The sequence below is a fragment of the Pseudopipra pipra genome, chromosome 1 (genome assembly GCF_036250125.1).
Source record: "Pseudopipra pipra isolate bDixPip1 chromosome 1, bDixPip1.hap1, whole genome shotgun sequence".
In the NCBI taxonomy this organism is placed as follows: domain Eukaryota; kingdom Metazoa; phylum Chordata; class Aves; order Passeriformes; family Pipridae; genus Pseudopipra; species Pseudopipra pipra.
The window spans coordinates 98886849-98904722 of NC_087549.1; the positions used below are offsets into that span (position 1 = coordinate 98886849).

Genomic DNA, 17874 nt, shown 5'->3' on the forward strand with positions numbered 1-17874 from the left:
GGGTAGTAACACTAGGTGTAGTACATGTTACAACAGTGGTCTGGGCCATTTCAGAGTTGAAAAGCCAGACTGTCACAGAAGAAAAGCTGTATGTTTTACAGAAGTCCTTACAAGACGTGAGTGGGCAGTCTGAGCCTGAAGGCTTCTCATAAAAGGCCACATGAGCTGGGACTGTGAACTGAGTTTCAAGTTTAATTCTGAGAATGTGGGTTGTGGGGAAGCACCCTTTACACACAGCTGTGGGGGAGCTTACAATAACTTGTAAGACTAATAATAGTTGTGTTGGAATCTTGTGTTCTTTATTGTTTCAAACAAAATGCAGAAGACTAAGAATGAAATAAGGACTGTACTGTTTGACCATAATTACTAATTATCACAGCAGAATTACTGTTGAAAGAGCAAGACAACAGCTTTGGGATGCAGCCCAAAGACACATGATCTTAGAGACCACAGTTATGGCTGAAAAACCAAGGGTACCAAAAAATTGGGGGAGTTTAATGGTTGTTACTGGGTAGGGAGAATAGCAGGCAAGGTAGAAGGTATAAAAATACAATAAGAATACAGATTTGTTAATTTAGGTTAGGTATCATTATTAGAATTTTATGAAATGTTTTAACCACTCATGCCAACTGTTTGAACCTGGTGATTATGCTCAGCTCCATCTTGAAGTTGTCAGCATGCACAAGCCTTCATATTTTTCCACTACTAATTTAAGCAATATGAAAGCAGAGAGGATTTTAGACTGCATCAATACCTCTCCTACAGATATATCTAAACAAAACCTGTGCTTCATGCCCATGTGAAAAGAAACTAGAGGCAGGGAAGTGCTATGTTTTTGATGATATAAAGTGTATGAAGAAAAGTGGAACTTCTGTCCCTTATTCTATGTCATTTACATCATTCTCAGGTCCCACACTATTTAATACAACCTCTTTAACTACTCCCTGCCTTCCTATTCTTTGAGATTGTTCCCTGAGTCTATGGACCACCCCTGCAAAATGTCTGCAAAATATCTGTTGAATTAATATACTCCATTACTTTGGGCTCTATCTGTTTTGGTGGTCACTCAGGACAGGAGAGGTGGTGCGTTGCTTGGAGTTACTGGGCACTAAAGCCAGCTGCCAGCTTAGATTGGGTCACTGCTGCACTGCAACTGCTTTTTGTAAGGCTTCTCCTCCATTGGTTCAGGTGGTTTCTGCTGTACTAATGCCTGTACCACACAACTCAAATCATAGCTTACAACAATTAAAAGGTATATATGCATTGCAATCTCCACCTCTGGTCCTTTTGGGCCAGGTTATAGGGTTTAACATTGCAATGAACTCCTCCCCTTGTCCCCAGCCTGGCTGACAACAAGGGGTTCCTGCTAGAGTCCACCATTATTATAATCCACATCATAGTTCTCCATGGGCTGCTTCACCATGGTCTTCACGATGGGCTGCAAGGGAATCTTTGCTTCCCCTGCTCCAGCAGACAGTCCTCCTTGAACTTCTCCAATGTGGGTCCTTCCCATGGGCTGCAGTTCTTCACAAACTGCTCCAGCATGGGTCCCCTGTGAGGTCATAAGCCCTGCCAGCTTGCTCCATCACCGGCATCTCATGGGTCATAGCCTTCTTCAGGCATCCACTTGGGTCCTCCATGGGCTGCCAGTCTCTGCTCCATCATGGACTCATTCATGTCACAGTCTATTCAAGTCCACACTGGAGTTCCAACCTATCTGGTACTGCAGGACAGGAACAGCAGCAACACCCTGGCCATCTGCCAACCCAGGGGCATCACAATGGCTGTTATCAAACTGTTCTTACCATAATACAGTGAGGTGAGAAGCAGTACAGAAGCAAGCTACAAAAACAAAAAACAATCACTAATGAGCACTAGACTAATATATGGTCAGGCAAGCAAGCTCCATGGCAAACACAGGGGCCTGCTGATTACTAGATAAACAACACTAACAGCTATAATATTCAGTCTAGCACACCCCAATCAAATCTGTCATTATCCCAAACCCTCTGTGCCCCACACTGGGGGCCAAATAGGACTGTCATGGTTTAACCCCAGCTAGCCACCAAGCACCACACTCACTCTGCCACCAGTAGGATTGGGGACAGAATTGGAAGGGTAAAAGCCAGAAAACTCGTGGGTTGACATAAAGACAGTTTAATACAGAAAACAAAAGCCACACACACAAGCAAAGCAAAACAAGGAATTAATTCATTGCTTCCCATGGGCAGACAGGTGTTCAGCCATCCCCAGGAGAGCAAGACCCCATCACATGTAGCGGTTACTTGGTAAGACAAACACCATCAGTCCAAATATCCCCTCCCTCCACTTTATATACTGAGCATAATGTCATATGATATGTAATATCCCTGTGGTCTGTTTGGCTCACCTGTGTCTCCTCCCAACTTCCCATGCACTCCCAATTTCCTTGCCGGCATGGCAGTAAGAAAAGCAGAAGAGGCCTTGGCTCTGTGTAAGCACTGCTCAGCAACAACAAAAATATCTCTATTATCATCACTGTATTCAGCATAAATCCAAGACAGAGTCCCATACTAGCCACTGTGAAGAAAGTTAAGCCTACCCTAGTCAAACCAGCACACAAGACATGTGCTTCATGCCCATGTTAAAAGAAAATAGAGGCAGGGAAGTGCTGTTTTTGATGATATAAAGTGTATACAGGAAAGTGAGATATATGTTCCAAATTATACTTTTGCCATGGAATTAGCAGCAGAGCCACCATAGGATACGGCCTGCCCTGCCACTGCTCCTCCCCCCCTGCCCCGCCCCATCTTCTAGTCTGCTAAGAAACTTGCAGAGTTCTTAGCCAGCAACAAATTGCTGACACTTATGGTCCCCACCTATACATTCTCCCAAAGTAGGCATTTTTCTTCTGTTTTTCCATTTTAGTGTGCAACATTGCCTGTATCTTGCAGCGCCATGCAAAGCCCAAATGCTGCTCCAGGAACTGCCATTGTCATCCTGGCAGCATGGGTCAGGGTACATGGGGTCTTTCAATCACACTCGCAGGATTAGCCTCTTTGAATGGGGCAGAGCTTTCTTGGGGATTTCTTTGTGGCCTTCTAAGACTGGGGCATAGTCCTCCTTCATGTTCTAATTTGCTAGTGTTCCTCTATGCTTTCGAGGTTAGGAGGAGCACTCTCCTGGATTGCTATTATTACTGCTGCTATTACACTAATTGAACAGTGTAAAATCTGTAGACAGTGGTCTTGCAACAGTGTCACATAGCATTCAATCAGGAAGAACAGAAAAGATGTACACAGTTCAGTGTTTAGGAAGGAAGAGAATGGCAGTGTACTGCTCCAGCACTAGAATGACTGTACTACTTTCACCCCTGCACAGTTCAACCCTACAGCTACAGCCTCATGCTGTATGCCTCCCGAGAGACATACAGAACTAATTTAACATCATATCTTGTCTCGAGGACCTTTGGTAAGAAGACTGAAGTTTTAGGGGTTTTTTCCTATTTTTTCATCAGTTCCCCTGTGGCTGTGTTTGAGCTGTTGAAGTTAAAAGTTGTTAAAGCTGTTAAATTATTAAATGCATTTGCATAGGTTCATTGTTATAACAGTTTTGTTCAAGTAACGTGTTTAGAGTTTTCAAACATACCAACTCTTTGTTAATTAACACATTCAAACATTCTCAAAATATTTTTTTTATCCCAGAAAAATGTGCATAATGTCAGCAAAAATGAAAAAAATTGCATTATGATTATGATTATGATTATGATTATGATTGCTCTAGCCAATATCATTCAAGAAATAGGACTGCAAAATGCTCCAGAAAAAATTCAACAGACCCAACCATGGAACAAATCTCCGATAGAGAGGACTACACAGAAAAGGATCATCCCTAAACCTTCAACTTTGAGGTAAAAGACACTACGACATGAAATGACTTACTTCTATTGCTTCAAATTATTAACCAACTTCAACCAATCCTGGACATAACTACTAAAAAACTGCAGATTCACCTGACCCTCTCACTTGTTCCTGTCCATTTTCCATCAAAGACTGACTGAACTGTTATTAACATGTTTGCTAAGATTGTTTTTAAAGGTAAAGAATAGCTGCAAGAAAGAAATGAACGAAAGCCTGAAGACTGCATTCCAGAAATCAGAGACAGTGTGGACTGATTTCTCACCGAGAATACTGTATTTCAAGGTGTGTGAGCAGATTGTAATGATAACCTATCTATTTTAGGCACAGACTATGATCAGAAATTGAAAATTTACCTTCAATAGCTATGCTTTACTGCCATTCACAGATCACTCATATAACTAAATTTAGCCATATGAAATATATACATATCACCACACTCACCCACAGGACAAGCAATAATAGAGAGAGCACACCACACATTAAGAAAAATATTATAAAAACAACAAAAAGGGGGGGAGAAAATATGGGTCTCTTTTATGTGTTGAACCTACATTAACTTTTCCTCAAAACAAGAACGAGCACCAGAGACAACAATTAATGGAGGTGAGCTAGAGGATACACACAGCTAATGATTACTAGAAAACATAAAAAGAATGGTTAAAAAGCAGGGACATAATAAAAGATTTAAGTATGCGTGTGTGAGGAGAGAATGAAAAGGTGGCCACCTTGGTGTGAATGAGAAAAGCTGTGTGGAGATATGTAATGTGTGTGAAACTCAAATGCACTTTATGGCAAAGGTGCCTTAAAAACATAAATGCTACCTCAGTCACATAGACATATGGGAGATAACTGATAACAAGACATACAACTCAGAGAAAACCTTTCCCTTGAAATAAAGTTCTATAGACATATCATGGAGGTAACTGAAAATAAGCCCTTGAAATAAAGTTCTATAAAAATCCTCAGAGAAATAAAACTGATGCCTCTACCCAGATACACATAAAACCCCAGAAGGAAGGTTCTAACTAAATTTGCTTATTACAAGTTCTAAAGGTTGCACTGTTTATGGAGTTATAGAAATTGTGCTGTTAGTAAAGTTATATGATCAGTTTTAATAAAGGCCTTACCACGTTAGGCCCTGATTATAAAAACGGTTAAGATAACTTTAGGAAAAAAAGTTAAGAATTGTTATGTCACTTGTTATAATAAAATTATTCTATCACTTGTTAAAATTATAATAGAGAGAGGGAAGATGTGGCAGTTAGGTCACAGGAACGGTGCCAAAAGGCATCCTGAGAAATGTAGTTCCTGGTACTCTGTTGCACACGCTCCGTGGAATACTTGTATGTGATTGGTTAAACATCGTTTGTTACTTTTTGAACCTCATATATAAGGTGGTGTTGTTCCCAATAAAGTTGATTCAGGTGCCTGCCACCCCAGGAGTCGGAGTGCGTGTCCACAGTGCCATCAAATGATGTCAGTCATAAGCCAGATAGGTGGATAAAATCCACCCAGAAGAGGCAAAATGAAACAAGCCAACATGGAGAGAGATACAATTTTTCAGTTATGGCCAAGAATTAATGAAGCTGGCATGTTCTAATTAAATTAGCCTGGTATCTCCAGGTAAAGTAACAGGGTTTGGCTGTAGGAAAGTTAAATAGAAACTGGAAAAATGGTACAAGGGCTGGCCTGATAGACTGCATACAAAGAGAGAGTGGTATGTCTGTGTTGAGTTGTTATGGAACAATGGCATGCAGTAGACAGATCTAGAAACAGATACAAATAGTTAATGTACTAGCAGAAAAAAGAAGCAGCAGGTAACACCAGTAGATGTAGGCAGTGAGCCCCTCTGGTTCCAGCCATACTCTATGGGAGCAACTCTACTATTTGATTTTCATCAAAAAGTCATATAAAAAAAATAAGTTCCAGAGGTCAGCTGTGGCTCAGAGTAAAAGGACATTGAGGAAAGCTGAAAAAGATCTTTTAGCCTTCCAAAAAAAGTGATGTAATCTACATATTTCAGGAATACCAGAGGAAGGGCATAGATGTAACTCTGCAACTCTTCTCACTCTTTTCCCTGCCCTCACTCAGATCAAGGCTGCATCTACTCCCTGATTTTTCCAGGTTTCCTAGTCTCTCAGCTAGACAGGAAGTTACCCATTTCTGTCCATTCAAGCCCAAACACATTCTTATGATAATTTGTTCCTCCCTGTCTAATTCTATGTAATATTTCTTGTAGACAATTTATTTCACCGGTGTTCTATTTGTGTCTTGTCCAATTGTGAGGACATGTCTTCTTCACAAAGTCTGTGTTTAAAGGAGGACCGTGCAGCAGTTTCTGAGCTAATTGAGCTATTTCTGACACCTTTCCCTGATATGACTTGCTGTTGCCTGTTTCCCTGGCTTTGACAGGATGAACAACCAACTCTTATTGTAAACCAAAAGGAATTATAACTAGATTCATGTATGAGAGTGTATATATAAGCACTTTATACAGTATACACACTTTATAAACTATATACATATATATTACATAACAAATTCTACAGTAGCAGTAATTTTATATATTTAAGCCTCTAATTTTTAAAGGAAAAATGTATTCTTATGTTGCAGAGTGTGACTTGAAAAAGTGGAAAGTGCTTTTTACAAGATCACTGTACATCTAGAGAATTTTAAGATTTTTAACAGTAAAGTTTTAACTACATTATCTATACTTTTAAATTTTGGAACAATTTGTCACAGACATGATTCCCCCCACTACATTCTTACATAAGGGTATAACCAGCCGAAATAAAGTACATTCTGCAAGTATGTCTTGTTCTGTTTAGGATGCTGTCCTAAGTGATTGCCAGCCAAAGCATCTTTTGCCAGTATAGACTCTATCTCTACCAGGAAGAACTGATTGAGAAAGCTCTCTGGACACACAGATTAGAAAGAATAAAATCTAAATTCTCTTTCACTATGATCCCCTTGCATCCCTCCAGTTTAGACAAAATTAATCTGGTTCCAGAAGTTTTAAAATAATTGTTAAAGAAACAATTTCCAAATAAAACCAAAAAATTCACACTAGGTAGATGAAAGTATAAATCAAAATGATAGTTTCTTGTCAGGTGCAAAAATAGTTACAGACTTCAAAGAAAATGAAAAGTAGCAGGAATAGGGATAGCTGTACATATTTTTAAATGCATGAAGCTTAAGCTTACAGGGGAAGTTACTGGATTTTGAGCAGCCTGATGTACTTCAGAAGCTTTTAATATCCCCCAGGACTGAGCCAATAAGCTCTTTATCTGGTGCTGGGATCAAATCAGTGGTTTGCTTGTAGATTAATTGCTCTTTAGTACCCTATAATATCCACATGCAAAACTAGTTTTATATGGTAATCTGGTAATCTCTGGCTCTTATTAATAGAAAATAGTCTAACTTTCTTATTCTGAGCCAATTTCTTAATTTCCTGGAACAAATATTTTGATAAGTCTTTTCTGCACTCGTTTAAATATGGAGGCACAATTCCTGCATTTTGAATTCTGATAGCAATGCTGCTTTATCTTATGCCACATGCTATTATTGCCACATCAAAAACTTATTTTTAAGCCCCACCACAACTTCACATAACATTCCTTTAAATTACTGTGCTCACCTGAGAAATTTCACTTGTTACTCATTCTATCCATTGATATGCCTTTACTTTTTAATGACTATTTTTATAATCCTAGCAAGCAAATATTTTCTTTACTGTGCAACAGAAAGCAGATTACATTTCAGCTGACCACATGGTAAAAACAGTGTTGATAACACAAGGATGTTTTAATTATTGCTGAAGCAGTGCTTACACAGCATCAAGGTCTTTTCTGCTTCCAGTGAGGAGACTGGGGATGCACAAGAAGTTGGGAGGGGACACAGCTAGGACAGCTGACCCCAACCGACCACAGGGATATTCCATACTATATGGCATCGTGCTCAGCATATAAAGCTAGAGAAAGTGGAAGGAAGCAGGGGATATTGAGAGTGATGGTACTTGTCTTTCCAAGTGATTGTTACACAGGATGTAGCCCTGCTTTCCTGGACTTGGCTGAACACCTTCTGCCGGTTGGAAGTTGGGAATGAATTTCAAAAGAAACTTCTTTGCCTTGGTGACAGAACAGCAGTTTTCATCAATTTTCTCAAAATATAACAACAGTAGAGTTGTATAAGAGATGGCAGCTTGATCATAACACCTGGCTTTACTGGAAAGAAAGATACTCGAGGATGGGAGAAACAAAGCAAGACTGTTCAGGTGGTGATTGTATGGTCCCAGTCCTAACAAATGCAAAATATATGGGTGTCTACACTAAGAGCTTTAAGATTGTTTTATTTGGTTATTTAATAGGATAAGGATAATTTCATTAGATGCTGTGGATTCAAAAACAGTCAGTTGATACTAGTATTTTGTAGCTTGTTCTTTCCTAATTCTGGATATAGTTGTCATAAGTCTTTAATTTTACTAGGCATTAGTAGACTCATTAATTTCAAATGAAAGATGAAATACACAAGTATTCAATACTTATTTTTTGCACTAACTTTTGATTTGGCTTCCTTTTTCTGCCAGCAAATTATTTTCTTGTTAATGCTTAAGTCTTTTGCTAGCATTGTCCAAGTTGCACACTGGCCTTAATTGAATCCCATTTCTAGAAGCTTCTATGCAAGCTGGTGGGCAGCATATATGACTATCATAATTTTGTTCATTAAATTACAGCTGATTTCAATTATATTAGCTTTGGTTTATTTATTTCTAGTTCCATATTCCTTACAACTCTAGTGGCATTTTAAACAAAAAAGTATTAATTTTATTCTTTCTTTTCTTCACCCTTTCTCTATAGTTCTAGTCCTTCTATTAACATTCATTAATTTATTCTGTTGAAACATTTAATAAGGTACCATTGTATGGACTTAAAAAGCACAACTGCCTGTCTCAATCACTGTCAAGAAGGAACTTGCCACCACAGCAGGAACTTGAGATAAGCACAGAAGAGAGGAATTTGTGAGAGGAAGGCACTAATTCCAGGCCTGGCAAGGTGAGATCTGGTTAGCACAACCTGGTTAATGCATCCAGACAAAAATTCCCACTTTAGAAAGGAAGCTACTACTCATACACATATCATCCCAAGTTATGGGAAGAACATCTACGACCACTGCATGGATACCCAGAACTTGCACTGTATAAAGGTGGTAGAAGAACAATTCTGGGACCCCCCCCCCGCCCCCAAGAAGCACAGGGTGAAGAAGGACTGACAGAACACTGCTGGATCCACTGGTGGTGACTATCTTCTGCTTGATCTCTCACTCTCTCTCTCCACTCTCCTTTTCTATTTCTTTCTATTGCTCTACCTCACAATTACTGTTAAATAAAATTGGTATTATTGACTCCAGCATATGGTCTTAATTCAGGCAGAGGCATCTCTCATTAATTGGATCATAACAACCCTCATTGTGTCATGATAATATACCTTGGCAGCTTAGATGTAAAAATATGACAGCATCATCCATCTTTTCTATCAGTGACACTTCTGAGAAGCTCTTCTGGTAATCCACATTTGCTAAGACTTTCAGACTAAAACCAATAAGCTACAGAAAATTATACATTTTTCCTTTCAAGCCCATTATTTTTAAGATAACACCACCAAGTAAACACACAAAAATAATTTCATTTATTAGTTTCATTGTAGCACACTTTTAGGAATAATGGACAAGGCAGAGAGCACTCTAACCCCTGTGTAGAAGACAATTACCAGCCACAACAAAAGTTGCTTTTTACGTAACTGCATAAAAAAAATAAAAATAGAGAAGATAAAAACCATGAGCATTCTAGTTCCCATCTGAGAACTAATAACCTAGAACTCTCCTGGCTGTATGCATTTAGGGACCAGTCTCTCCATACCCATGACTTTGACTTCAGAAAACAACTATCATGTGAGCTGTATAGTTAGGTAAAACAATGCCCTTCTGTTTATGCAGCAAAAATTCAAAACTTAAAAAAGGTGAAAACTTGAAAGTTCAAAATTAAACATAATTTCCTTGACTGAGGTAATTTTCTTGGCTGCAAACCAGGTGATATTTCATGAAGACTTACAAGGCCTTGCTCAGCCCCCAACCCTTCTATACAGTTTTCTGAACTTCCATTTAAAGACAGTTCAAGGTGTAATGTCCTAAATGATGGTGCAACTCAAACCAGGACTTGCCTTTACATTACAGCATAGGCTTTATTCCTGTATGGTAAAACTAGCTGATGCTGAGAGCTTATCTCTAAAGAAAGGCTGTGAGAACAGGTTGTTGTAGACATGTAAACAGTTTTTCTAAAATCAATTAGCATCTCTTAGTTAGCTTCCAGCACACAATCTCTAGATAAGTGTGATCAAAGTCCACGTAGCAGGCACAACCTAACCTGTTTTCCTGGAATCCACCATAGCTATGTTTGTCACTGAATTACAGTTAAATTAAAAACAAAAAAAAAAATCTCTTCTAAAACCTGGCTCTTGTTTCTGTGCTCTGGGTCACCAAAAGACGCCATTTCAGCAACAGTTTCCTCCCTGCTTCAAACTTCAAAAAATTCCTCATGGTTCTTAGTTGGAAAGGTGCTATTTAAGCATGTTTTACTTCATAGGGCTATTCTGATAGGTACTGTCCAACTGTACTCTGTAGGGGGTGTATCCCAGGGGCAGAGAAATCAAGGGACATGCACAGGGACAGACAACCCGATTGGTTAAGAAGGTCACATGGCTTTAGGGGATATAAGGAAGCGCCGAATTCAAATAAAGCCTCTTTGTTCTCCATCTGAGAGGAGCGTGCATCATTCTTTATCATATAAAGATCCCCCACGCTATAGTACTCCACTGTATATGATAGTATACAACAGTATGGGGACACTGAGGCATGATAAAAAAAAAAAGATCCACAGAGACTACATATTCTCAACTACTGTGGAAATTATTTTTTCTAATAAACAGATAATAGTTTTTCACTTATTTAGTTGAACACAATTCTACAAAGGGAATAGTTATGCTAATTAATATTTCAGCATGACAAAGTGTATTATAATTTTAGTCAATATTCAAATTTGAAGCTGTAACTTATTGTAGCCATTTATTATAGGTTACAGAAAGTCCTTATTTAGATTAACAGTTTTCTATTGGTTTGCAAGCTCATTAAGTTGGCTAGCTTCCTTGATACATAAAAGATATTTGCTCTCTTTATTGAGAAATAATTGGGCAGTTTGCTACTGCAGTTCATAGGACTTCTGATTTCATCTTTGTTTTACAACACTCCAATAATGAGAAAAAAGATGTTGGCAGAGAAGCATAGGGAAATTAAAAGGAAGATAAACTATAACCAACATCTGAGAGCTTTAATTTCAACATTTTGGAAGCAATTTATGTATTTTTAATGTAAAATTGATAGGTTTACTGTGTCGCTTCTAACTATACCTAAGAAGTCTCTATATAGGTGAAATATTCTCAGCTGATAGTGATGGACAAGTTACAAGGTAATGTTCAACTAAGATGAATCCTTGATACCGGCATAATTTATGGAGGGATTATGATTATGAAGCTGATAACGAAAAATACTCCAATCTTTTAAAGACTCAATTATAAACAATAATGAACCACATGAAGGCCATGTTCCTTGGCATTTAATACAACACATGGGAGGGATTCAGGTGTCTGTGTCCAAGATGGCAATAGAGATGACATACTTCCCTTCTAACACTACTGCTGACACTAAAGCTAACACTACCTTGCTTGATCAATCATTATCTAATTTTCAATTTGAAAAATTCCTTAGTGTTGGAATTAGAGCACCTTCAGACATGAAGAATTAGCATGCTTGTGTAGATTCACTGCCCTTCAGACAAAGTAGAGAAGCACCCAATTTTGCCTATGTCCTCTAAGGAGCCTCATTCAGCAGACATTAAAAAATATGGCATATAACAGTCAAAAGTTAGTTAATTAAAAAGAGAAGGTGAAGCGCCTAGTTTTTTCATAATAACCTGTTACTTGGAGTACTACAAGTAGATTCCAAACATTTATTGCCTGAGGGGATTCAACGTGCCATTGCCCATGTCCCAAAATAATATTCTTAATGAGTATGCAAAAAGCTACTCCCCACCCTTTCTACTGAAAATGTAGTGCTGTCCAACAGAGAACTCACTCTTCCAAGGAGTGCATATCAGGGAACCAGGTAGTGTTGCTGCTCAGTGAGGGGTTCTCATGGGACAGAAGTGACTCCTAGCATTGAGTTGAGCATAGTTTCCCTTCAGAAGAAAAGCAATGCAATTGGATTAGGCAGTGATTTTTTTATTTGACAAGTAAAAATTCTGTCAGCAGAATAATAAAACACAGTTAAAGCAAAGTAGTATCAAAACAAAGGTAATATGCTATTGCATTATCCTAATGTTTTTACCCACCACTCATTTGACATTAAGGAACTCTTTACCTTTTTTTTTTAATATGGTTCTACATTCTCCTCACTTATTTGGCATTATGAAACTAGTTTCACAAGTCATTCAAATTTTGGCAATGATTAACCTGCAATCCCTATGTTGCAAGTCAGTATCAACTGCGTCTACCAGATGCCATTGAGAGAGAGGAGAAACTATTAATTTTGGCAGAGGACAACTTCATGAGATATAGTTGTTTTAAATACTTTCATGATGTTTTCTCTCCCCAAGTGTAGTGGTTCAGCAACGACAAAGAGGAACAGCTGTATGTGAAAGTTATGCTAGTGTAAGCAAACATTGGTTTTCCTACTTTCATCCCACAGAGAGGTTTGCAGTGCAGGGTTTTGTGTTTTTTTTCCTGTTTTAATTAATATACTTTTAGTGTTTCCTAGATGGCATGGCAAACTATAGGAGGTAGGTTTCATGATGTCCCCATACCACACAATACTGGCACGGAGAGGCAAAAGTAGAAAGGAGAGAGCAGAAGCAGATGCTGAAGGTAACAGATACTATACCAAGCTTTCTAGTTTCCTTCTGTTTTTTTGTTTTGTTAAAAAGCAGATTATGTTGTGCCTAGTTGATGTGGGCTAGTGGTTGCATTTGTACAAAATCAGAAAGTAGTGTGTGATCTCTGGAGGTCATTTAGTGCAGCTTCTTACCCTAACAGCAAATTTTCAAGGGTAGATCAAGTTACTCAGGGCCTCATTCAGACAAGCATCAAGAAACAGGCCTGACTGCTCCCTTTGGGGAAAGTAAATGCACAATGACAAAGGCTAGCAGGGCAGGAGCTTCTCTAGCCAGACACTGGTTCCACAGTGCCCAAGTGAGGCAAGCAGGCAAAGTTCTGGATCAACAAAACTCACCATGAAGCATAGCTGTGATGAAACTTGAGGAAAGTACCTATGGCATAGATCACACAGGGACAGAAGGCCCAGGCCTGAACTTAAAGGGAGTCCATTGATGCAGGGGCAGTGTGAAGGTAGAAGTGTCTCAGGTGTCTTGTTTTAGATCCTAACAATATTAATTGTTAGCATTAATTTTAGCCTTTTTCTATTCTTGGTATATAAACTAGCTTCTTTCACAGATCTTCATGTGTTCTTGTTTTTAGTTTATTCAGGGGGGATGTTAGTAGAATATTCAGAATATTCAGCCCTCAAATCCATTTTTGTTAACAAGAGGAATGACTTCTAAAGCTCCATCTGGATGTATCTGTTCAAATTGATGCTGTACCCGCTGCTTTCCTTTCTTGCCAAACAGCATTATGGTGATGCAGAGCTCTGTTTTCAGGGAACAACACAGACTAAAAGCTTTTCCTTTTTTATTTTTTAAAATAAACCATTAATGTAATGAATGCCATGCTTTTTAGATACAGATCTATATAATGTTTTAGTCTTATTCTACTTATGCTCTATTTTTATTTCTTATTCCAAGAAGCGTACCATCAGAGTAGTCAGTTGTTAAACGTGGCATGCACCACACCACTACTTATGCTATTTCAAAGAAAGTGACAATAAATAAACGTAAGAAGTGAGTTACTTTTCCCACTTCCAGGTCCTCATAGCGCAATAACTGTTAGAGAGGCTAACAAAACATAGCTCTCATATTACAGGGTGTCCCTGTAATGAGGGACAACCCACAACCCCATATGATTTGACCATCTTTGCTGAACTGTGCCTATTTTTCAATCAGATGGTTCTCCATGGTTATGACAGAAGACAGTTGGAAGAGGAAGTGCTGCCTCTGTTCATTCAAAAGTTGTTTGGTCCAAAGCTTCTCTTTCTTTGGCTCTTAGCTATTTTAGACAAAAAAAAAATGTAACAGGTTGGAGGAGAATGAAGGCTGCCGTTCTAATTTCTCCCCACTCAATCTTTTGTGCATGCAGTACAATACTGCATGCACAAAAGCTGATCAATAGCTGATCATCTGTTACTTTACAGATGATGAGCCATTGAAAATTTTCTTCTCAATACTCATACATGACCTCATACCTTATACATTGCATTCTGCTGCATGGTTTAGGAATGGTATTGCCTATTTAGTACTCCCATTAAAGAGAAAACACAAGCCGCTCCCCTCCTCCTCTGCTGGGAGATACAAAAAGCAGAGATTACTGGTTGAGATAAGAACAATTTACTGAAAACAGCAACGAGATAAAAGAACAATGAGCAGTGACAGCAACCGTACTAATAAAAAAGATTTACAAAAAGAGGGTGATTTACATGCAAAAATGCTCACCAAATCCGGGATAATGAAAAACAATAGCAGATACACGCTCCGGCCACCACGCTTTTTTCCTTGACTGCAAGCCTCGCTCATCCCTTACTTCTGCCCCCCAGCAATGACGTGAGGTTGTACAGAATAAACTAGCCACGCTCACGTGGCTCCAGGCTCCGCCCCTCACAGCTACGGCAAAAAAAATTAACTCTGTCACGGCCAAAAATAATAATAAAAAAATAATTTTCGTTTGAAAAAGAAATTATTATTTTGTGTATATGTTTCAAAATTACATTTACTATTCTACTTCACTGTTGTATCTAGTTCCCTCACACTATTAATTTGGTAATAGTCTGTACCATAACAAAATGAGCTTTAACATTAAAAATTCCCCCAGACATCCTTGCCTCTACAGGTAACACCATTAATATTGCAAAATGCTGTCATTAGCAAAGACACCATTCCAGTTGCTTTCTTAAACTCCAAAAAAGGATGAAGAAACTCCTTTCTCATGCAGCCACTATTCTCATTACTGTAGTGACACTATGGTTTAAATAGGGGTGGAACTGGAAGTCCATACCAAGTATCGAATGCATCTCTCCCTCTCTTTTTCTTGCTGCCCCACTGTCTCCACATCTGCCACTTCACTGCCATCTTTGATGGCCAGAATCACTTTCCCTACCCCTTTCTCTGAAGACCTCTATGTAGTGGGACAGGCTGTAGTGTTAGGTAGAAATCATATATCCCACTGAGGCACTGGACCCACAAAACCACCAGAATGTCCTTCCAAAAGGCATAGATACAGACTGACGTGAATAGAGTCTTTACGCTCTATTCTAGCACTTTGCTGGGAATGTAGAATAGCAGGAGACAAGAAAAATGCCCTTGGCTTCTAAGTCCATTTTCTTTACTTTTGCAGTGGAGATGCTACAACACAACCTCCCCTGGGAAGGAAGTCTGAGATAACCAAGAACTATAGCTCATCACTAGTGCTATATCATTAACATTTAATTTGATACACTGCTCATCCATTGATTCTTTGAATCTGCTTTACCTCAGGTCAGAATTTACATGCTGACTCCAACCTGAATCACAGGACCTTCACCTGTCCTCTGCAAAGCATAGCTGCTGTGTAGGGGACCAGATTTCTGGGAACCATCCTTATCTCCCGGTAGTCCAAAGGCAGAGTGGACTTCCTCCTCCACTTTTCCAAAAGGTGAAACGTAGATCTCCTGGTTGGGCGTTCTGGATGATGTCATCCCTTCAGTGACCTAGAGAATCAGGGCCCTACAGCCCATCTCTGGTTCTCTTTGGAAGGCAGTTTCTGTCTGGTGGTACGAGAAGAGCAGCCGCCCGGTGATCTTAGCACTACAAGGATAACTGCAAGGCAAGATTTGAGACCGAGAGGATGCCGGGCCTGGACCTCTCCCTTCGGAGCTGCGGCCGCAGCGCCATCAGTCAGGCGGTAAAGGGCGGCGGCGCGGTGCCGGCCACCGCCCCCCCGCGTGAGGAAATGGCTCTCACGTGAGGGAGGCGGCAGCGCCCGGCTCACCCGGCCCGCTGCCTTGGGAGGAGGTGCCAGCGGGTCTGGGGCTGTCTGCGCCATGCCGACGAGTTTCACGGTGGTGCCGGTGGAGGCGCAGGGCGAGGAGCGGGGACCGGCGGAGCGGGATGGGCAGCTGCAGGAGGAAGAAGATGAAGACGACGAGAGGGACCGGGGCACCGGTGAGAGAGTGGGGAGGTGCTGGGGGTCAGCGCCTGAAGAGAGCGCCTGACCCTTGTGTGGGAAGAAGCGGGTCTGCCGCATGTGGCGGGCCGGCTCGCCGTCGTAGGGGCTTCTGTAGACTCTGGGGGGGCCGCATTGCTTCTCTGCAGCGAGCGGTGCCGGAACTGTCTTTCCAGGAGAAGTGCGTTTCGGGAGAGGGCGAAAGTCTAGCGCCTGGGGTGGCCAACAGCTTGTTTCTCTTTGTTTCTATTAGCCAGCGCCGCTGGCCGAAAGGAAGTAGTCACGGGCGGCTCCGGCGGAGGAACGGCGCAGCCCGCAGGCGGCCGGGTGCGGCGCCTGCCCGCGGCGATGTGGGGCAGTCAGGCCGCTTCCCGCTTACGACGGGGAGCGGGCAGGAGTAGCGCCGCCCACGGCCATTCAACAGGCAGGGGTAAAAAGTCATAGAGTCAGTCGTTTAGGTTGGAAAAGACCTTTAAGATCATCAAGTCCAACCGTTAAGCTCTGTTAAAAGCCAAGTCCTGTTGGAGCTCACTAGAGAGAGGGATAGGAGGAAAGATTCAGACTGCAAAGAAGAGTACAGTTTTACTTGCCTTGCACCTGGTATTCGTCCTGCCACGTGCTTTTGCATCAGAGACCGTGTCCCGGGTTAAATAGGTGGTTGCTACATGATGCCGTGGTGTTCGGAGATTGCCTCTTGCTAGGCCTTGCCCCTGAAGCCTCCTGGGGGGAGCAGAATCAAGCCGGAGGAGGAGCTTAGGCATCGTGAGTGAGGGTCTGCTCAGGACAGCCCTTCTTGCAGGGGGATGAGTATTTACCTGCACTAGTGCTTTTCTCACTTGGATGATGCAGCACTGCTGGGGAAGCAGTAATTTTGTCTCATAACACTTCCTCTTGCTAAAACGTGTTGTGGCAGCAGTACCAAGTATGGCGTGTGAATCGCTGCTAGCACTGAGAAGTATTTTAAATCTAGCACGTTTTTTGGGCACTGTGTTACAATCAATACTTCTGTAAAGTAATTATGTTAGATGATCACAGGTGATGGGAATAGATTTTTTTTGTAAAGAGCAATTCCTCTTAATGGCATCTTTTCCTTTTTGTGATATCATGGCCAGTCTTCGCAAACGAAGATTTGGGAAAGGTCTTTTTACCCTTCGGGCCTGCGCAGTGGATTTTTTAGGTGAGATGACAGATAAATAAGGCTAATACCTTATCACCTAATGTGATATGGCATTTGAATGAAAACAGATATTTGACAAACTTAATGTATTTACATTATTTTAGGAAGCTGATCTAGTAAAACACCAAGCTAACAAAGTTGGATTATTTTCTCCCAGAGCTTTCTCCCCTACTTACCCATAAAAGATATATACTACATGTAGTTGCCTTTCCCTTAGTCTAATCCAAACTATGAGCAAGTGTTCTAATAATGGCCTCTTCTTTTTCCAAACTAAATGAAATAGAAAAACCAAACCAGTATAAACTGTGGCAACAGTTTATTTCCTGTACTACATGGATGACAACAGTATGACATTAATCTGTTTGGACAAATTTTCTTTTGGTAGAAG

General features: G+C 40.4%; 1 protein-coding gene and 2 long non-coding RNA genes across 7 annotated transcripts in view; 1 reads left to right on the forward strand and 2 right to left on the reverse strand.

The window, feature by feature from the left end:
• Nucleotides 1-277: 277 nt before the first annotated feature.
• On the reverse strand, nt 278-14678 carry LOC135420177 (uncharacterized). Its single transcript, XR_010433412.1, has 3 exons — nt 14358-14678; nt 2390-14161; nt 278-1842 (listed from the first exon to the last, which is right to left on the reverse strand). It is a non-coding gene; the product is annotated as an uncharacterized LOC135420177 (long non-coding RNA).
• Nucleotides 14679-15570: 892 nt separating this feature from the next.
• On the reverse strand, nt 15571-17231 carry LOC135420173 (uncharacterized). Its single transcript, XR_010433407.1, has 2 exons — nt 16900-17231; nt 15571-15963 (listed from the first exon to the last, which is right to left on the reverse strand). It is a non-coding gene; the product is annotated as an uncharacterized LOC135420173 (long non-coding RNA).
• LOC135420133 (solute carrier family 12 member 7-like) overlaps nt 16082-17874 on the forward strand; it is a 69988-nt gene continuing 68195 nt past the window's right edge. For 2 of the 5 annotated variants that reach the window (XM_064667154.1, XM_064667198.1), the window contains exon 1: nt 16084-16308. In XM_064667154.1, the coding sequence (XP_064523224.1) occupies nt 16188-16308 (121 nt within the window). In that variant the 5' untranslated portion in view covers nt 16084-16187. Of the gene's footprint in view, nt 16309-17874 lie in introns of all 5 variants that reach the window. The other 3 variants (XM_064667187.1, XM_064667172.1, XM_064667179.1) reach the window with 3 other exon arrangements.